The 21,214-nt window shown below is 48.2% G+C and overlaps 2 protein-coding genes across 2 annotated transcripts; one reads left to right on the forward strand and one right to left on the reverse strand.

Annotated features, from left to right (window-relative positions):
* The first annotated feature begins 1,298 nt into the window (after positions 1-1,298).
* tm2d3 (TM2 domain containing 3) lies at positions 1,299-6,831 on the forward strand. The gene is made up of 6 exons (XM_079997043.1): positions 1,299-1,443; positions 1,823-1,924; positions 2,609-2,769; positions 3,036-3,210; positions 3,526-3,601; positions 5,369-6,831. Exons 1-6 carry the CDS (start codon positions 1,338-1,340, stop codon positions 5,532-5,534), a joined length of 786 nt encoding a protein of 261 aa, XP_079853169.1. The 5' UTR covers positions 1,299-1,337; the 3' UTR covers positions 5,535-6,831.
* A 1,692-nt stretch (positions 6,832-8,523) lies between these two features.
* On the reverse strand, positions 8,524-14,289 carry larp6a (La ribonucleoprotein 6, translational regulator a). The gene is made up of 3 exons (XM_079997564.1): positions 13,872-14,289; positions 12,241-12,439; positions 8,524-10,520 (listed from the first exon to the last, which is right to left on the reverse strand). Exons 1-3 carry the CDS (start codon positions 14,114-14,116, stop codon positions 9,414-9,416), a joined length of 1,551 nt encoding a protein of 516 aa, XP_079853690.1. The 5' UTR covers positions 14,117-14,289; the 3' UTR covers positions 8,524-9,413.
* Between the last annotated feature and the right edge of the window lie 6,925 nt (positions 14,290-21,214).

Genomic DNA, 21,214 nt, shown 5'->3' on the forward strand with positions numbered 1-21,214 from the left:
TATTATAATTAAGAAGAACCTCTTTCAATTCGAAAGATACTAGTTGTGCCTCCTTTTTATTTTTTTCATTTGCGTTTGCAACTCAAAGTAAATGATCCGCCCAACAACGGATCCTCTTTTTATTTCCGCCCCTTACAACATATTAAATGTTGAAAGTGCCAATCTCAGATTTTCATTTAAACAACTGCCTGTTACGTCGCCATTGCCGAAAGAGGTTACACAGGTGATTGAGCCGACGGCCCACTGATGGAGGCCCTGGCGTCAGAGTATTAAGAACTGGGCGTCTACGGCGACTTTGCCGCCGTGTGTTGGAATGGCAAGCGGCGCAGTTAGTGACGTGTTTCCCCATCACCCAGCAGGGACCAGGCCCATGGACGCTCGGTCAGTAACTACCAACTGACTGGGGGGACAACTGATGAAGTTAGGCCCCAAAACACATCTGCAATTACCGCTTTTCGAAACGGAGACCTTCGAAATGTAGAAATCTCCCCCTTTCGGCTGCTCCCGTTAGGGGTCGCCACAGCGGACCACCTGCCCCCAATACCTTCTGTTCGAAATGTAGAGATAAATGTGAAAGATTTGATTTCAACTTTCAATAAAAATTTGCATCATTTCTGTCAAAGATTATAGTTCTGAGCAAATTTCCGAAACCTGGCACTGGAAGCACGCAAAGGAATGCAACAGGGATTATTGATTTTGGCGGAGGATAAAGTGTAACATATAAATATATTAATTGTTATTAATATGTATATATATATATATTTTTTTTTAGGGAAGTGCAATAAATAATTACAAATAAAAGGTCATGTCATTTAAAAAACGCCTACAAGGGAGCATAAAGGCTTGCCACACCACTCCCTCTCAAGCAGCACTGTGATTGGAAAGTGGTGGGCGTGGCTAAAAAGAAAACCCGGAAGCGCCACCCTAAATGCTGCGTTCCGTCACAGTCACAGCTCGGGACAAATTCGCCTTCCCGCTGGGAAAAGTGCAGCGGAACGGCTATTTAAGCCGGAATTTCCTGGCAGGTCGCTCTGGCCCGAGTACACTGACGTGACGGACCGATAACTCGGATTTTGTTTTTGATTTGCGAACACGTCTGACTTTAACTCGACCCACTCTTGTGTTTTTTGTCGTCGCGTTGAGATGCAATTCAAGAACTAGAATTCACAGAATACAGAACACATGGCGCCCGGACGCGAATCCCCCGTTTTCCGAGCGCGACGGAACGTACGCCACTGCGACGGACCGCGGCGGGCGTGGCCAAAGGGAGAACCCCGGAAGCTCCGTCGAAGCTAGGCTACGCGACGCTAGCCGCTGGCGATGCTGAGCCGACAACAATGGCCGCTTCCTGTGAGCTGTGTAAACCGGGCCGGTCGCGGTGTCAGAGGGCGCACGGAGTCATCGTTCTCCTGCTGACGGAGCTGCTCCTGCAGTGCGTCGGCGGTATGTGGGCGGATTCAGCGACACCTTTAAACCTGTTTGGCGCTGGGTGGCGGCGCTAGCTAACCTTAGCTCTATGCTAAAAACAAGGGGGGGTGGTTGTTGGTTAGCTGTGTAGTGAGAATCTAGACAGAGATTTAATATGGATGGAAACTGGGTTATTTACAGACGCACACCTGCATAAACACTGATCTACAGGGAAACGGTACAGTAGACGGTGCCAATGTGCTACGTTCACTATTTCTAGAGTCATTCCGTGTGAGAGTGTTCGTTTTTTGTGTTGTTGTTTTTTTTACGAAGAGGGTCCCAGTATCTCTTGCACCGCTGGGCTCATGGCGGGACAGCGTTCTTCATGTTGCTCTTTTCCTTGCCCGTGTCTCAGGTTACCTCAGCTCCCCCCACGTGGGTCAGGATCCACCCTACAGCCGCGATGCTCAGCACGGCCCCGTCAACACCAGCCCGGTGCTCCCTGCCGCAGCCTCCGGTAGAGCGTCCAACCAGCAGCCAACGTGTTTATGTTCAAAAAAAACAACCCAAAAACGGTCGCTGTTCACAGCAAACGCATGCAGTGCAATGTGGATCTGTTTCATTGGTCTCTCACCGTCAGCCATCACTTACAACGAAAAAGACCCTAAATTTATGGGATGGGTTTCAACTGGGTTTACAGTTACATGGCATGTCAAAATATCTGACGTGTCAAGGGCCCCAGTGGCTTAAAGGAATCAGCGTTTAGCGTTTGAACTCGCCAATTTTGAAAGCCTGCGTTCCGTTTTCGCTCAAGTATTTGGAGGCAAATTGATTTAAATGTCATCAGTTAATGTATTGTAGCCCATACACTCTACTTGCTGAAAATATGACTTGCAGCGACTGGCCAAGCAGTGTGACTTGAGGGTGATTTTTTTATTTATTGTAATTTTGCCCCTAAATAATTATGTGTTAATTATGTGTTGTGCCTTTGAGTAAAGGCTGAAACATTTCATGTAATTCCTAATATCTGAGCCCTGTGGTGACAACTGGAGTGAGATGGACAACCTTCTCACTTGTTTGTATTGTTTTGTCCTCTGTTGCTATTAATAGGCCGTTTGAGTTAGATTTCCACTGAATCTCTTCCCAGTGCAACGGAAATTAAACCATGTGTCCGTTCTCTATGTGTTGGGTGTCATTGCAGCCCCGCCTACAGATGAGGAGAGCTACACCGCTAAATGTCCCAGCGGGGGTCTGTGCAGTCGGCTGCCAGCGAACTGCATCAACTGCAACTATCACCACAACTGTAGCTACGGAAAGCCAACCCCCTTCACCTGTAAACCCAAGAAAGGAGTTCACTGTTTAGTGAGTTATATTTAAAGGGAAATGTATTCTTGGGAGGATGTTATGTCGTTTACAAGACGGTAGAACTGTGTGGTGATGTTTCCATTGCATGTGTGTGAATCATTTAATTGTTGAACTTTGTAAAGGTTTTCTGCTTTTTCCACAAATCATAACGTGACCAATTTCTGTACATTTAGTATTATAGTTGTTTTGATTTAGGAATCACTATGCGGTTAAGAAATATGGAACATTTATGAAATATGTTTTATTTTACTTTATTTTTGCAGGGAGATTCAGGACAGCAGCAAACCAACTTCTCCCTCTCGGTCCCCTGTCAATTTTGCTGGCAACTCGACCCGTCCCAGTACTCGTGCACAAACTCCACTGACTGTATGACTGTCTCCTGCCCGCGCAGACGCTATAATGCCACCTGTGAAGTGCTGGACTACGTGCACTGTCTAGGTACATCCCTTAAAATGCTCTTTGTTAAACCCCCAATTAATACCCCAATTTAAACCTAGTCAAGGGTCACTGGCGTTTTCATAGGTACAGGATAGAACGGTTTCTCGATCTTTTGTCATTGTGTTTAGTGAGAAAATGACGCTCACACAGTCTACATTTTCCCTGACATTCTTGGTGTTCAAACCAACATCGGTCTGGTTCATAGCCTTTTTTAATCTTTGATTTTGTTAGAATTTGCTATAAGTCGTCACCTACCCAATATAAGTGAAAATTGACCAACTGATGTTGTCCAGTAATTTTTGTTTCCTTCCTCAGGCAGAAGAGTCTTTAATAAACGTTTGTTCTGTAACTGGACTGGAGGGTACAAGTGGTCGACAGCGTTGGCTCTCAGGTAATCTCACCATGACCAACTGAGCTAAACCTGTTTTTAAATCAATCAGTGCGTTTACATGCATGCAATACCCCGATTCAGCTCAATAGTTGTGTGAAGGTAATAATGTGGTTAAGGTGCAACTAGGCTTGGGCCGATTTACGATTTAAACGTCTTATCGGCGATCGACTCCATGGATCGCGATTTACATTACTGACAGACGTGGGGTTTTTTTATCCGCCAGGAAAAATCTGAGAATTTAAACGGCATGAGTGCAGTTAACCACGTTCTGAAACTGGAGTGGAGCGGAGAGAGGGAGAAGAGGGGGAAGAGGGAAAGAGGGCGTGGAGGCTCTCCCCATCTCCACTCAGAACCCTCCACTAACCACTGGTGATCAGGTGTCATTACCCTCCACATAGGGAAGTGAGACCCGTACAGAGACTTTTAGGGGCAGGTGCTCAAAAAAAAAAAGAAAGGGCACATGGCCAGCTCCGGCATCTTGACGCTCTGGGCAAACAGAGCAGAACGGTGGAGCCACTGTGTGTACATTGCAGGTGGGCCAAGGTGCGAGGTTCATGAGGAGTTCCTCATGAATAAATCTTTCCCAGACAGTCCGCTACCTCGACACCTATAAATAAATAAATAAATAAATAAATAAAAAGCGTGCCTGATAAGAAGAGCACCGTGGGGTCCATGGCGCACGTGCCCCCCCGCCACATGTACCTGCTGCTACATGTGCAAATCTTATGATGATAATATATAACATTATCTCATGGAGAAAGATTTAGATATATTTTGTTTCCTTAGTTTCTTACTTGGATGGAAAATTAAAAATGTAAATGTAACTGGTGTGCACTGGCTCCCCTGCTTGTCTTTTTATTTTACATCTTTTTATTTCCATTTGTTTCCTACGTGTATGAAACTACATTTTTAAACAGAACTGAGTAAAGGGACCGCCCAAGTCCTGTTCCAAAAAAAAAAATGTGTGTCCCCACTGTCGGAACGCACGTCTCCCCGTTGCTTTCCGTTGCTAGGGGACTTAATTTAGTAAAAACTGGATGTTTTTGTGTAAGTGCTTTACTTGTATATAAAAAATCCTGCACTTTTGGAACGAGGAGACCGCATTTGCCACGTTACCTTACGTTCTATACGCACGCCCCCAATAAAATCATATATCGCTGATTGCTGCCCATTGGATGTTTGCACGATCGCCCAAGCCTAGTGTTTACATGCGTTTGGAATAATGCTATTACCGAAAAACCTTAGTTCACATGGCAAGTGGAGTAGTTGGGTTACAGGAAGAACCTGCTCTACCATCCAGGAAAAAAAACCTTTGTCTACAATTTTCTCGGTTGCTTTCTTGTCCCGTTTCGGTTCTTGTGCCCACCCAAATATCTCACTATATTAAGCTCCCTCTTCACACTCAATACAGAAACGCTCTCACTTTCCGGCCAAAAGTGTGCGTGTTTACCAGCGGTTGCCACGGCGTCCGTCTGTGCTTTACATGGCACAACAAATGGAGTGATTAAGGAGAATTCCAGGTCCGTTATTCGGTTTGCGCCTCTTTGGAGTTTATTGATGAGGATCGTTTGGGTAAGGTGTTTACACGACGGCTGCAATATTCAGAGAATTGCCTCAACCCGATTGTGATCAGCTTGTTCAAGTGCATGTCAACGCACTGATAAAACTAATTAGATTATCACACAAATCCGTGCCTACTCCATTACCCCCCTCCCCGACCACCCACCTTCCCTTTTCCACCCAACCCCCCCTTTTCTCTCTCTGCAGCATCACGCTTGGTGGTTTCGGGGCAGACCGCTTCTATCTGGGCCAGTGGAGGGAGGGATTAGGGAAGTTGTTTAGCTTCGGAGGTCTGGGCATCTGGACCTTGATCGACGTGCTTCTCATCGGGGTGGGATACGTGGGGCCTGCCGACGGTTCTCTCTACATCTAAGATGGAAGACTATGGGGGACCGACAGGGTGGTTTGCACCCTCCTTCGCTTCACCCCTGCCCCCCCCCCAAGATTATCAGAGATTCAAGCTCGTCTACTCAGCACGTCAGCCTGTCCAAACTCCCTCCACAGCGGATCCCATCTGCTAGCAGGCAGAATGTGTTTTCCCGCATCACAACCACGATGGCGCTACCCACACGCATGTCGGATCAATCCTCTTCAGCCTCCACTTGTCTACTGTCAAGATCCTGTCGAATAAACTGTGCTCAGAGGTGTGGGCCTGTTAATTATTTTTGCAAGTTGCCTGAGCGGATGAACGTGTTGGAGAGGCCTGTGCTCATCGACGGTTAGGTGAGGCGGCGCTGATAGATTTGGTTTCCTGTCGAAAGGAAGAATCCTGTCACCTTGGAACCCCATGGTGCTGCTCCCAAAGCGCAAGAAAGGAAGAAGAGGGGAGGGAAAAAAAAACTGGAGCGTAAAACGGTTACCATGGCTACCCAACATCTGTGGGACTGGGGAATCATAGGTGCACTGAAAAGGTAACCTGTCCATCCTGCTAGAAAGCATGGGGACTGCACGGTGTATGGAGGTGCTTTGCAGGCCGTTTGTTATTCCCTTCTAGTATTTGTGGTTAAATGGCTTATGATCATGATAATCACTGCAGTAGATGAAATTAATGCTTATTACAGAGGCTGAGAGATGCATCATTTTGTCCGAAAGGTATTCACAATTGGCTTCCCAATTAATTGAAAAAATATTTTCTTTTTAACCAAATAAAATAGATATTTAATTATATTTCAATATCCAGGAGAGAGCATGCTGCTGTACTCGGCCCTGGACTGACGTTACTAAGTAGGTGTAGGAGTAAGGATGTGAACACATCCACTCTCACAGCCCACTGATATCTTAGAACATTTTGTAGGAAACTCATGAGACAACTATCATTTTGGATATATGTACATAATGCAAACTTACATATACAGAGTCATATCACACAGCTTTGCTGTAGGTGAAGTTAGGCTCTCTCTTATCTGCTGTTTCCAGAGAAGCTGACACATTCAAAGGTTTGTGGTTTGTATTTTTCGTACTGTTATGCACTGGTTCCATACTGCTTAGTGCCAGACAGCTGGTATGAACATGTAACTTTTTTTTTTTTGGTTTGTTTCACCTGTAAATTTGATACATTTTGAAGTCTGGTCATTTGTTTGTAAAGAGATGTCATGTAAATTAAAATCATGAAATAATTGATTTGTACGTATCTATGTAAAGATTTATAAAAATTTGGAAGTCGGTCACAAGCTGCTAGTTGCCTCTTGATTGAAAACATGATCTCTGATTTTAAGCATGACAGTGGCTTAGTTTACAAAATCACAAGCTGTTGTGGTAGATTCTTCGGGTAGTGATGAGCCCTGGTATCCTAGTTATCTGGTTAGCCTGTCGCCCCTCCCCAGTAGCCTGTATTTCACAGCTGCTCCTGTTTTCATGGGTGCCGGTTACATTTCACCCAAGTAGAGCAGTGTATTTAGACCAAATGTTGGATAAACAAGCTAAACAGGTAACATTTAAAAAAATGTATTGAGCTGGGTTTACTAGGTTCAGAAACAAAAGGTAATGTAAATAAAATTCATGTCAATCTGATCTACACACTAAAGGATTGGTTTTTATTAAAATAATGTCTGGCCATCAGCAGTCTTCCAATCTGCAGAATTCCATATAATATTCAGTTTAACATTTACTATAATGCAACAGTCACTTGCATTGTTTAACCATTGATTTTGTTCTCATGTTACAGCAACCTCCAAAATAGGGGCTTTCAGGTTGGCTTGTGTAACTAGTTCCTGGAGAGAATCCCCTAATGATACACAAAAGCAAAAAAAAAAAGTTCATTTCTAGTTCCTCAAATCTGACACCGCCCTCAGCACTGTTCTCTCACAGACTAATTCGTCTAATGTTAATGGCTGACAGGATTCATTTGAGACATCCCAATTTTAAAATTCCCGTCTTCAAATGCTGATGAGCACCCTAACAAGTCATTATCACAAAATATTTAATTGCTTCTGAGAAACATCAAACCTCATTCCTGAATTGAATGCGTTCTTGTGACTTCATATCTTTCATGAAAATGACCAAAATGGCCTGGATGCGATTGTTAATATCTACCTTTGTTATTCACCGCCGCCATTACCATGGAGCCCTAATGGCAATAAAGACCTCACCCTGTGCAGTTTGATAAAATTAGTAAATGGTTGAATTGGATGATGGCCGTTTCAGAATGTAATTCTGTCACTTGGAATTAAATATCCATCAGGAGCCGAGCCATTTGCTTCCAGCATTGTCTACTGATGATAGATAAATTCACTACTTCCAGTGAGGTGAGCCAAAGCGTGGCAATTTGGAAATGGTAATTGATGAAGATAACAAGAGGCTATTCATTCCGGTCTTACGCAGACACACTTAGTCTCGCCGCACTGAATATTCAGGCGTGCTGCGGCGCCGGCCTTTCGGACAAAACAGGTCAGCGCTGGTTCTGCTCACATGATGGGCAGCCTTACTATGCGCTTAAAACTCAGCAATTTGACGCAGCCATCAACTCGGAGCCAACATCCGCCCGCACGTAGCCATGCAGAGGTTCATCCTGGGGCTCGAGTGGTTAAGGATTATTAGAAACAGAGATCATTCTGAAATACGCCCGAGGAGCCGCTCCGCGAAGAAATTAGGAGAAACCGTTAACACCCTTTTCTCGGGTTTCGTCAACCTCCATCTGGAGTCAGTTACAGACTTTGTGCCACTTCACAACGGAATATCGTCCAATTCCGCTCTCCAAAGTCTGGAGTGTTTAGTACAGACTGCTACGAAAATCTGCCTCTATATTAAAAAAAAAAAAAAAAAAAAAAAAAACCCCAAAAAACACTTTCATGTAGGTCAAGATTGTTTTAGGTAATCATGTCTAACTCTGCATAATCGAGGACAGAAAAGTCAATCGAAATCAATCACGGCAGCAATTTTAGTGCTTTATTGTACAATAGGAAATGCACTGTACAATACCCAGCTTAGGTGTAAAGGCAAGAACACGACGGCGTCTAGTCCCTCCGACCTCGTCTCCCCACAAAACAAATCCTGTTAGAAGCAGAATTAAGAAGATGTACCTGCACCTGCCAACTATTAATATTTCCCGGGCTGGATTCCCCCTCTCCTCCGCTTTGGAAGCTTAAGTTTACTGACTGCCACAGGCATACAGAAAACAAAAGAAATTAAAAAGGCAAATAAAAAAATATACAACTAAAATTATAGTCAATGGAAAAAAGGTTCAAACTTTTTTTCTCTTTTTTTTTTTTTTTTAAATGGCAGGGGAGGTTATGGCCTCTTTTAGACGAGTAAAAATGACACGACAGACAAGCTGAGGTTGCCATGTTAACATTGAGTGTGCGCCCATGCCACTTATACACTTGTACACCATCAACTACGTGTGACCTTTTTACGCCTTATACGTCAAGACAGAAGACACTTTCCATTAAATAAAAAGATGTAGAAATTCCTCTCCCCACTCCATGTAGAACAAGTTCAAACGGCAATGGTGACAATGTCCATAACGATAGCGTCTGAGGAGGAAGTCGTAAGAGTTTCTCTTCAGTCTTCCCTTGGAGAAATATCTATTTACAGCAACTCCAATTTATATTATGTAAATTAATAGGCTGTCACCATTGTAACTAAAGTCATATAAAAATATAAGAGGCAAAACTAATAAGCTAAACAAAATAAAAATACAGTCATTCAAATGCAGGTTGGGGGGGGGCGCAAAACAATGTGGCAAAGGATGTGGTCGAATCTCCAATGCACCGTTTAAATCTGGGGAATGGGGTGCGAGGGGCGGCGCCACACTTCAGGTCTGTGTGGCGGCGCTCTTACCCCTCTCGCCGATGGTGACGCAGTGAAAGCCCCGGGTGCCGTCGGGCCCCCGCGGCAGCCTCGTCACGCCCGGGGGCAGGCCGTCCGCATTCTGCATCTTCCTGCCCATCATCGGGCTGCCGACCGGGCTGCTCTCCTGGGAGGCCACCTGCCTGCGCCTCTGGACCCAGGGGCTTCCGGAAGGGGTGAGGCTGCTGTCCGAGGAGTAGTCGGCCCAACGGCGCCCGGGTTCCGGGCTCAGCCCGCCCTCGGTGGCCAGGGGAGACTTTTGCGAGTGGAGAGACTTGCGCTGGGGGCAGGGGCTGGCGCGGGGACTGGACCACGGACTGTTCCGCGGCGACACGGCCGGGCTGAGGTGATTGTTTTGGAAGCCGATGCCCGCTGTCGTGGGGCTGAGCTTGTTGCAGGAGCGGGACTTGCGGGCCAGACGAGGGGAGGTGGGGTTGCTCTCAGTCTCTGAGGAGCTGCAGGCCGAGTCCTCCCCGTGGTACTGGAGCTCCCGCACCCGGCTGTTGAGGGAACGGCTCTTCCTCATTCCCCCCTCCTCACGCGGCCGCTCTTTGGGCACTTTCTTCTTGGGGGGCTTGGTCCCGATCAGGACCACCTTCAGCCCCAGCGACCCCGCCCCTCCGTCCTCGCTGCCCACGGTCTCGTTGGCCTTGACGGCGGCTTCCACCTCCTCGAACTCGACGATGGCGCACTCCTCCGTGCCCAGCTGCGTGTAGCGCCCGCACAGCCTCTTCAGGTCGGCGGGCAGGTCCTTCCCAGGCTTCAGGACTCGAACCGAGGCGATGGCTCCATACGCGCCGAACGCCTTCAGCAGGAGCTTCATTAGCTGCTCCTGCTGGGTGGAGCCCCCTTCCCCACCGCCGTTGTTCTCGTCGTTTTCTTTGATGGCGGCCAGCTCGGACCAGCTCTGCAGATCGCTGAGCAGCAGCATGCGGCTGGGCAGGGACTCGCTGGCGAAGACTGGCACCGTGGACCGGCGCCGCACCTTGCGCCCCTCATCGTTCAGCTCCAGTTTCGTCGACTGTCTCAGGGCGTGGGCAGTTGTTCTCCAGTCCCGAGTCAAGTGTTTCACCTAAAAAAAAAAATATATATATTTTTTTTTAAGTGACCCGCGTCAGAATTGAATTTCACACGGCTATGTTTCATTTTACGGTGTGGTGCTGAAAACGCGCCAAAAAGAATTCACGCAGAGCTCAATGTTACATTTCAGAAAACCCTTATAGACGCCACTGCATTTAATTTAAAGCAACGGACGATTGAATGGTGATGTGAAATCACACACACAACTGTGAAATCTACACAAAAGCAACGCCGTGTTGCTCGAAAAGTGATTCCACTGGGGCGACCGCGTGTGCCACAAACTCATCCTGGTTCAAATTACTAGGAGCATAAACCATCCCTCACTGCTCGCCAAGTGATTGAGAGCGGCCAAATATAGATATGGCAGCGCCGGCTCTCTTGGCGAGTGAGAGCAATACCCAAGACCACATGATTTATAATCAGACTGATATCGAAACTTGCATGTATGGAGTATCACCATTCAGCAACAACTTGTTTTTTTCCCCCCATACATTTTCCACCAATATTTCCATCTTTTGTGGTTTCGCATTAAAATGCCCAATCATTTATATACTATTGAGTCATTCCTAAAAAAGGTACTGTCCATGAATTTGGATCATGACTTTTTTGTACATAACTCACCATTGCAATAGTTAAAATTCCATCTGAATTCCCTCTCAAAATAAACCTATTTTAAGATGGGGGAAGAAAAGCAAAACTGAAAGATTCCAGTGTTGCAACTCCAGCGGTTCACACAGCGCGTTCACCTTAAACAGAAACACATTTCTCCATTCATCGTCCGTCTTACTAAGCACCGAAACAAACGCATGCGGTCCATGTGCAGGACTTAAGGTTCGCCTCATTCACCTACAGGGAAGGCCAACTGGCATATTTACTGCAATTGAAGGACGTTCGCTCACTGTACAAACAGCTAAATGCACTAGAATCGTACAGCACTCCTTTAAAATGAGTTACATGTGAAATGCGCATACATTCCAATGCGCATCAGATTTTCTCTCACTGAAAAAAAAATTATATATTCAGCAAGAGAGAAAATCTGATCACTTATACGAAAGGGTTACAGGTTGGAGGCCCTGTCATGACCGGGCCTTCTTTATCACGGCGACACTTTAAACAGCCCCAAGTCTAAAGCCAAGAAGTGAACACTGGCATGGTTTAACAACCGCCTTGTTTTCAAAAATCACATTCTGAAGAAGTAACCGCACAGATTGAGTCACAATGGTGACTCATGGAGGACTGAGCAACCTGCACTCATACATTTCAATCGTGGCGTAATTGTAATGGTCAAGCGGGCGGACACACACACACACACACACACACACACACACACACACACACACACACACACACACACACACACACACACACACACACACACACACACACACACACACACACACACACACACACACACACACACACACACACACACACACACACACACACACACACACACGAGAACTGATGTGAGAACTACACGCTGCCCCTCACCAGCTACGGTTGGAGTACAGGAGGCATCTGAAATGTACCCGAACGCACTCCGTCTCCAGGCAGCCCATCTTCCACCCATTTACCATAATCATAAATTTTCCATATGATTGTTATGCATGGTGGCTTGGCTCCCCCCAAATAGCCCCAAAGCCTTAAGGCCTGGACGTGCGCATTTGTGTCCTATACTCTCCCAGATATCGTCGTCTCAGAACCAGGGTTACCTTTTTGAACGAGGTGAGCAGCTTGACACTGACGAAGCCCATCTTGTTGCGCCGGACGTGCTTGAGGAGGAAGGCGTCGTGCTCCAGGTTCTCGTCCGACAGGTAGTGCTCGATCTGGGCCACCAGCTTCTGGATGAGCTCCGGGTCCGGCGCCTGCCAGCTCTCCTCCTCCAGTTCCCCTCCACTTGTTCCAGCGCCACTGCGTGCAAGTAAAACGGGGAAACATCACAGTTTACATCGTCAGAAACGCCTCACCATGGTTACAACAATAGAACACGCCGAGGGTTCACTACGGCGACCGGCGGTCGAACACGCCCGGAGCTTAACGGGCTCTGGCAGCCGTGGACGCAGCCTCGCCCTGCATTACCCTTGGCTGCACGCTGGAACCAGCGTGGAAACCCGCCACTGGGACGACCCCCTCCTTTCTGACTCTTTCTGGCGCCGGCACGCCCCCCCCCGGGGGTCGCTGTCCCGCCCAGAACCGCCACACTACAGCGTGCCCCCGCCAAAACTCGGGAACACCGCCAAGACCTCCCAGTCTTACGACGGCAGCGATGTCACAGGGCGCGCTCCGTGTCCCACCCAGGACGTGACCGCCCGACGACTCAGATGTGGACGGATCACAAGAATGGCGCACGGACACGGCACCGCCGATGACGCCACATCGATTGCACTCCCGACCGTCCGTTGAATTGGCATCGGAGCAGGAAAGGTATACGGAGCAGAATTAAGGTCAATGAAATGAGGCGGATGACTCATCTACACCCACCGTATAGTTATTGTGCTTGTGTGTGTGCGCGCTGAGCCCACGGCTTCCCCCATAAAGCCGGCGCGGGGGTATAAGAGAGCGTTTTCAAAGCACCCACACAGACGCCACTCCAGAGCAGAGGACCGCGGTCGCAATGACAACACGTTCAACAGGCGTTCACACAGGCTGCACAAGCACAACATGACGAGGGAGACGGCTGAGTCGCCGGGAACGCAAGACCACGTAGAAGGTCACGACACCGTGATCGACGTCACATCATTGGACACCACGTCAAGACTAATGTCTGGGATTTTGGTTATTGTAATCTCGTGACAGTCAAATGTTGTCTTTGAGGCTGCGTCACGGTGAAGTCAAGCAAATTCCTGAACTTCAGGCTGTTCTTATCAGTGTCTCTACTTCAGATGATAACATCTGACTGAATGAGGATTGTTTTTCCTCTGTGTGTGAATATCTCACGAGAGCCCCCTAGTAACTCCCGAAATATTGACATTGGAGGAATAAATATGGGCAATATCGTCCAGCCCCAATTTAACACACACACACACACAGCAAATCAGAGTCTCCAGGCACACACTGGGGCGCCCTGTGTAAGAATTCCAGGCAGGAACGAGGATTCATCCGCACCCTGGGACTGACTGACTGACCGTGCCTGGATCCTGGACACGGGGGGGACTCACAGGACACGATGTAAAAATAGCTCCGTGACGCAGGGGAATTGGATTAGAGAGTAATGCCGGGGAGCCCACAGGTGGAGCAGCCTAAAACCAAACGCACCGACGGGGCAAATAAAGCTGCAGAAATAAGGAGCTCTGGAGTTGCAATGAAGGCGCGCACACACACACACACACACACACACACACACCTTGATTTGTCATGTCTCCCCAGCTCATCTTCACTGCAGCTCCCACCGAGGAGAAGGTCCATGTGGTTGGGGGACGGTTCCTCCTCCTCCTCCGGGTCCTCGTCCTCCGCGGCTTGGATCGCCACCGTGATGGTGACGGTGCCCATCTCCTGCAGGTGCTGCTGATCGGCCGCGGCGATCACCGCATCGTCGAGCGGGATCGACTCCACCGGGCTGGGGCAGCAGAGTTCCGTGGCAGCGCTCATATCACCCGTAACCGCCTTATAATAACAACGATAACAATCACCCCGGTCCTGGTTCTGGTCCCGGTCCTCCGGGAGAGCACCGGCGCCCCCGAGGAAGCCGCTCACCTCGCCCGGATCGACCGCGACGTTTAACGGGGCGCAGCGCGGACCGAGACGCCGCTTCTTCTCCGCCTCTTCGCACCGGCGGCGGTAAAGGGCCAAGGGAGCCCCGAGGAGGCGCTCCGCAGCCCGCCAGAGACCCCGACCACCCCGGAGAGAGCCTCGACTACCGCCCCCCGGAGGACCCTGGGGTGCCGCGGGGCTTGCGGGGGTCGGCGAGACGCAGCCTGGACCTCGACGCGAGGGGACGGAGCCCGGTGCCGGAGCTGGAGCCGGAGCCGGAGCCGGAGCTGGACCTGGGGCGGAGGAGGGAGCGGAGCCTCCCTGCTCCACTTCCTGGTGTGTAAGAGGCTTTGTGCGTCGGCAGCGAGCTCGGGGGTTGGGCACCTCCTCGCCTCCACTCCCAACCCAGAAGCAGAAGCTGACACAGAGCCAGGAGGGGGGCAGGAGCAGGGACAGGCAGCGCACGAACGTGTTCACCAACGCGTGCATTTCTGTTTCAGTTTTTTCTTTTCTTTTCTTTATTCCCCCTTTTCCTATTGAGAAATGGCGACCGCCGCACACGTGTCTAAATAATAGAAGGGCCGAAGCAGGGCGACGTGCCGCTCAGCCGCTTAATTGGGAAGGGAGCGTGCAGGGTTCGAGGCCTTGCTTAACCCCCTCTAATTGGATAATTAGGGTTTCTGCCTCCAGGGACCTGCAGGTGGAGCCACCTAATTAAAGCGTTAAACGTGACACGTTTTGAGCCACGCTGAATCTCTCCGTTTTTGTTTTGCATTCTTGTGAAGAGGACGTGGGTCGTCGTTGACGACACACGCACGACATTTGCGTCCGGACGAATTTGACCATGCTTGTGGATTTAAAGACCGTTCGTCATTCGGCTACTTGTCAAGTCAGTCCTCCACTAACCTACACACATTTTTTTTCTGCTGGTTTGAACCAGAGATCACCTACACCAGTAGAGCAATATAATGAAATCATTCAATATGACAGGCGCTGAAATATGTCTTTCTTTGTTTTATGTAACAGTTAACATGATACACACGCTGTTTGCACACCGGTCACTAATTTGACCCATGCACATAACCACAATGATGTTTCATCATTAGACCACATGCATGGCCAGATTAGTCCCACGGGTAGGACTCCAGCCCCACATCCGCTCCCAATTTTATCCTGCCGCTCGGAACGTGATAGTCTCCCACGCCAGTGCTTCTGGCTGCTGCCCATCCTGCACCAGAGAGCTCTACGTCTGCGTGTTGGCAGGCCGGGCTCGCAGCTGCCGGACCGTCTGACTCACTCCCTGCACCACATGCCATGCAGCATCCCAGTGGATGCACAGGGGGAGGGGATGAATGAACAGCCATGTCTTATTTGCTGAGCATTTGCCTAAGCAATGCATTCCACAGCTGCAATGTTGAACTCATACCCTCCCGAGCAAATACTCCCTTGCAGCTTCAGAGGATGCACGAGCGGGTCATGCACAAGAAGGTGGACACACAAGTACCATGTGGTTTGTATTCGTATAATTCCTGTTACACATTTTAGATGTTCACACATATCCTTTTTTTACATACAGACCTAAATGCTTTACAACATTTCCAACGTCGGATCATTGCAATTTAATTTGATGAGCCACAACAGTGTGACCATAATGCTGCATTTACACCTTTTGTCGATGACCGAAAACCTTTACTGGAGGCTGTTACACTGCAGCTGCCATTGCTGCATGTTTTTGTCTACTTGTAGACCAGTTTTTTTTTTTTTTAAGAATGGCTACAGGGTTCAAAACAAATGGTTGGCTGATTCATTCAATGTGACGTACATGTTTTGTCTTTTACTACTTGTAGGCCTTCTAATTTAATACTTTGTTTTGTTTTTTCCTTCAATGAGGTAAAGCACGATTTTCTTGTGTACATTTGCAACTGAATCCCATTCAGTTGCACTCAGTGTCTCCCTGTGTTCCACCAGTAGCACGCTGTGGGCTTACCACGAGGAACATGGATGGAAACATTTAGCCAAATTATGCCGTTAGAGAGGTTGGGGGTTGGGACAATAGTGGGGAAAAAAAGAGGACTCGTAATTATTCTGTTTTTGGGCATTATCTATTCAATGTGGCAAGTGAAGCCTTTATTTCAAATGAATGTTAAATTTACATTGAGTTTTACATGGCTCAGATTTACATTGAGTTTTGCCATATTCCATTGTGTGCCTGTCATTGAAGCGGATGATGATTACCTCCCAGAATGACAGTCTATTTGGGCTTTATGAATAGATGTTGACAGGCATCACGTAGGACGTCGTATTGATGAATCCAACGTAGAGTTCTCAACCAGCAAGCACTCGCTCCTGCCAGCTTAAGAGCTGAAAATGTGCTACATAACATGCTTTACTGCAATCAAAATGTCAAGTGCTGCGGGTTAAACACAGATATTAAGACTAATTGGGTGGACGAAATGGCACGCAGCCATCCTATGAAAATGGGGGTTGCAACACTTGTGATGCCAGTGAAAACAATTGGAAACACGAGTGAATGGGTTTACTTTCTGCAGGTAAATTGGGGTGAAAGCCGTTACGTCAGACATCATACGCGCTGCTTTGTGTCCTTCAACAACACACGCAGTGGCCAAAAGCCTCGAGGATGCTCTGTTCTGTACCTTGCAGTGAGTTAAGAAAACGTATGGTTATGTATGTGACAAATAATCTCTTGAACTTCAACTTGAAAATTAAATAAAATGGGAATAAATAATTGATCAACGTATTAGTAAGCATAATGCATTAGCAAAATACCATACACCACGTACACTCTGGTGTTTTATTTGATACAGTTTATTACAGTGAACCGGTGAGAATAATACGCCACATTACTGGTAACATGAATGTTTTCACAACATGCATACTCTAGTACAGTCCTGGCCAACCCGCGGCTCGCGAGCCTCATGCGGCTCTTTGGCTGGTTTCATGCGGCTCTTAAGGGGCTTTCACATGACAGCGTCAAAAACTCAGAAAAAAGCGCAGCCATTCATTCCCTATTATGATTATAAAATCGCTATGATGTATCACTCGTTTTCCACCGCGGATCACTTCATTTACTCAAAGCGGACAGCAGCAGGAGTCATGTCCCATTAACGCCTGTTTTATTAGTCCTAATGCCGCGTTTACACCAAAAGCGCCGGGGCGGCGCGCCTCCATACAAAGTCAACGCGGCATTAGGACTAATAAAACACCAAATAACATTCGAAAAGCTTTGGAAGTTTATTTTCAACACTATTGACATGGTTAGTAGTCAACATATAAGATGGATCGGCCGGTGAATTGCGTTGCGTATCGGACGTCTCCGATGGAGAACTGTGAAGGCTGGAGGGGTGTGTGTGTGTGTGTGTGTGTGTGTGTGTGTGTGTGTGTGTGTGTGTGTGTGTGTGTGTGTGTGTGTGTGTGTGTGTGTGTGTGTGTGTGTGTGTGTGTGTGTGTGTGTCGCGACTCGCGAGCTGCAGGAGGAGGACCGACTGAAAGCTGCTTTAAGGGAAGGGACCATTGAGTTCTGGAAAAGTGTGCCAATGGAAAAATACCCCAATGTCAAACGGGCTGCGCTTAAGATACTGTCAATGTTTGGGTCAACATACGTCTGCGAGTCTGTGTTTTCTGCCCAAAAACATGTGAAACCAAAGCATCGATCTGTTCTGACTGACACCCATGTGAAAGAATTGCTTCGAGTGGCAACAACGGAATACAAGCCAGATTTGAAGAGGATTGTTCAAGACAAGGAATGCCAGAAGTCCCACTAAGCAACATGCATAGGAAGAGAAAAACGCTACTGTTAATTATTATATTTTTGTTTGTGGACATGGTTGAACTGAGAGGTATACCGCGGAAACGCAGTACTTTCATTTCATATCGAGCTCCGATAGCGGGTTCGATCCTCGTAACCACACATTTTCAAAAATGTGGCCAGGGCTCCGGAACACCTAGTCCCAGGTATATGTGGATGGCCAAAGCATCGGATCGTGTATGGTCGGCAAGAGCCAAAACTGATTCTTAAAGGTTAGGGTTTAAGGGACACTATTGAATAAATTGACCCAACATGAAAAAAATACATCCTTATCATTAAACTCGAAGTCCAATTCCCCCCTCTATGAATAAATAAACAGCAGTACTTTTTGAACTGAGAGTTTGTGTGTGTGAGACAGTGCACACAATGTTAATTGGTGAAAATAACTGGCCTGTGGTCTTAGTACTCCATCCATCCATCTATCTTCAACCGATTATCCTTAGTCGGGTCGCGGGGGCTAGGAGTCAATTTCTGTCATTATCATGTTGGTGTGTGACATTTACAATGAATCTGGCTGGAGCAGAGGTCTGTGTGTGTGTGTGTGTGTGTGTGTGTGTGTGTGTGTGTGTGTGTGTGTGTGTGTGTGTGTGTGTGTGTGTGTGTGTGTGTGTGTGTGTGTGTGTGTGTGAGGAAGGGATGGGGTGATGTTCATGTGTGCCCATGTGTATGATGTGGCTCTTAGCAGTAACACAGTAAAAAAAGTGGCTCTTAGTCTCTGACTGGTTGGCCACCCCTGCTCTAGTACATTACATTACATTACATTTAGCAGACGCTTTTATCCAAAGCGACTTACAATTGTTCAATCACCGACGGACGCAGCCATCAGGAGCAATTAGGGGTTAAGTGTCTTGCTCAAGGACACTACAGCATGCTAGCAGGAGGAGTCTGCGTCTAGTAAATGACATAATGAAAATGATGACAGTGGAGTCAACCATACAGTGTCGTAAAGGTTTGGGAATTGACCCCTGACAATTGGAATCGAGAGCACAAAGGAAACAGAAAATAAAATACGCTGGTTAATTTAAAAAATAAAAATGAAAATGGCCGGTGCATGGAGCAGGCGGCCATATTTGGGGGGGATCACCCGCATTGACTGTGAATGGCAGTCGGCAAACCTTGGGGGGAGAAGACGACAGCCTTCACGAGGCCTCTCCTGTGAGTAGTGAGAAATGGTGCAAGACCAACTCACGAAACTAATGTCGCCAAAGAATCATCGAGCTGGCAGACCAAGGTACAAGCCAATGCCAAAACCAAGGCAGAGAACATCCTCTTTAGGACTGGCGGACACCCCCACCGTCGAAAACCAAGGTCTGCCGGTGCTCCAACTCAATGTCGAGGGCCTTACCATCGCAAAACTCGAAGTCATCAGGCATCTCGCCGATTCCAACAAAGTGGCAGCGGTCCTCCTGCAAGAGACACACTGGGTGTCAGATGAAAACCTCAAGCTTCCTGGGTTCTCCCTCGCTGGATCCATCCACAGCAAGAAGCATGGAATGGCAACCTTCGTCCGAGATGGTTTGAGCTGGGCAGCCACCAGCCAATCTCCACCTGGCTGCAACATCGAGTGGCTGGCCACTAAAATCCAAGAAACATCTGTCGTGAACGTATATAAGCCCCCACCAACAGCGCTGACTGCATCATCACTTCCATCCGTGACTGCTCCTGCCATCTATGCAGGTGACTTCAACTGCCAACATACGGATTGGGGTTACCAACACACATCACAGGATGGAGAAGCACTGAGTGAGTGGGCCTCTAACGTTGAGGCACTACTGCTGTACGACCCAAAGGAGCCCCCAAGCTTCTGCTCTGCACGTTGGAACTCTTATACCAACCCAGATCTGGCCTTCGTCATATGCCGCAGTAACGACCTGAAACCGGAGAGACGTGTCTTGGACAGGTTCCCTCGCTCACACCACCGGCCATCCATCATCAAAGTACCATCCCTAGTACAGCCGGTAGCTGGCAAACCGGTCAGGAGATGGAACTTCAGGAAGGCGAACTGGCAGTCGTTTACGGTGGAAACAGAAAGAAGAACTGCTGGTCTCATGGACCCAGAAGCAGAAGACGTGGATGCTGCATACAGTGCCTACTGTGAAGTCCTCCTAAGGGCAGCAAAGCACAACATCCCACGTGGCTACAATAAAAACTATATCCCGGGCTGGGATGAGGAGTGCAGCTGCCTGTTGCGCCAACACCAGCAGGCGATCACCAGGGAAGAAATGGACGCAACAGCAACAACCCTACTGCAGAAGCTGGATGACACCCGAAGGGCTAGGTGGACGGAAGTAGCGGAATCCATCGACTTCACCCACTCCAGCCGGAAGGCGTGGCAGACCATCAACTTGCTCTCAGGGAGAAAAACAACACCTCGTAGGTGTCCAGTGACTGCAGATGCTATTGCTTCCCAGCTCCTGAAAAATGGTCGCTTCCCTGATGCGGACAAAAACTTCGCACGACTGACATCGTGTGAGGTATCATCCCTCTCCAGAGCAGCCAGCGCTGATGCTAATCTCTCAGGAGACTTCACAGCAGCCGAGCTAAAGGCAGCAATTAAAAAACCGAAGCTGGGCAAATCACCAGGTCGAGACAATATCCACCCAGAGTTTGTTATGCACCAAAGTGAAAGAACATCTCAATGGCTACGCACATTCTTCTCATCATGCTTCCGGAGGTCCAAGCTCCCGAAGACCTGGCGCCGTGCTTCCATCATAGCCTTGCCAAAGCCGAACAAACCCGCCGAAGACCCGAAGTCCTACAGGCCCATATCCCTGCTCTGTGTCCCGTACAAGATTCTGGAGAGGCTGATCCACAGCCGCATTGAGCCAGTGGTGGACCCTCAACTCCCACCGGAACAAGCCGGCTTCCGCAGAGGCAGGTCAACGGTGGACCAGGTAACGCTACTCACCCAGGACATCGAGGACAGCTTCCAAGATAATGAGAAAGCTGGAGTAGTATTCCTGGACCTGACATCCGCTTATGACACCATGTGGCACCGTGGACTACACCTGAAACTGTTGAGAACAATCCCGGACCGGCACATGGTGAGATTTATTATGGAGATGCTATCTAACCATAGCTTCATCCTACAAACCAGCGATGGCCAGACCAGCAGGCTCAGAAGGCTGAAGAACGGTGTCCCGCAAGGCTCTGTCCTCTCACCAATGTTA

The sequence above is a fragment of the Zeus faber genome (assembly GCF_960531495.2).
Source record: "Zeus faber genome assembly, chromosome: 3".
Lineage (NCBI taxonomy): Eukaryota > Metazoa > Chordata > Actinopteri > Zeiformes > Zeidae > Zeus > Zeus faber.

What these genes read in the sequence shown, in the direction of transcription:
- tm2d3 (XM_079997043.1), top strand. Translation starts at nt 1,338, where the DNA reads ATGGCCGCTTCCTGTGAGCTGTGTAAACCGGGCCGGTCGCGGTGTCAG. An exon ending in GCTCCTGCAGTGCGTCGGCG is followed by an intron (nt 1,444 to 1,822) that starts GTATGTGGGCGG and finishes CCCGTGTCTCAG; the next exon opens with GTTACCTCAGCTCCCCCCAC. An exon ending in GGACTACGTGCACTGTCTAG is followed by an intron (nt 3,211 to 3,525) that starts GTACATCCCTTA and finishes TTCCTTCCTCAG; the next exon opens with GCAGAAGAGTCTTTAATAAA.
- larp6a (XM_079997564.1), bottom strand. Translation starts at nt 14,116, where the DNA reads ATGAGCGCTGCCACGGAACTCTGCTGCCCCAGCCCGGTGGAGTCGATC. An exon ending in GGGAGACATGACAAATCAAG is followed by an intron (nt 12,440 to 13,871) that starts GTGTGTGTGTGT and finishes ACTTGCACGCAG; the next exon opens with TGGCGCTGGAACAAGTGGAG. An exon ending in TGCTCACCTCGTTCAAAAAG is followed by an intron (nt 10,521 to 12,240) that starts GTAACCCTGGTT and finishes TTTTTTTTTTAG; the next exon opens with GTGAAACACTTGACTCGGGA.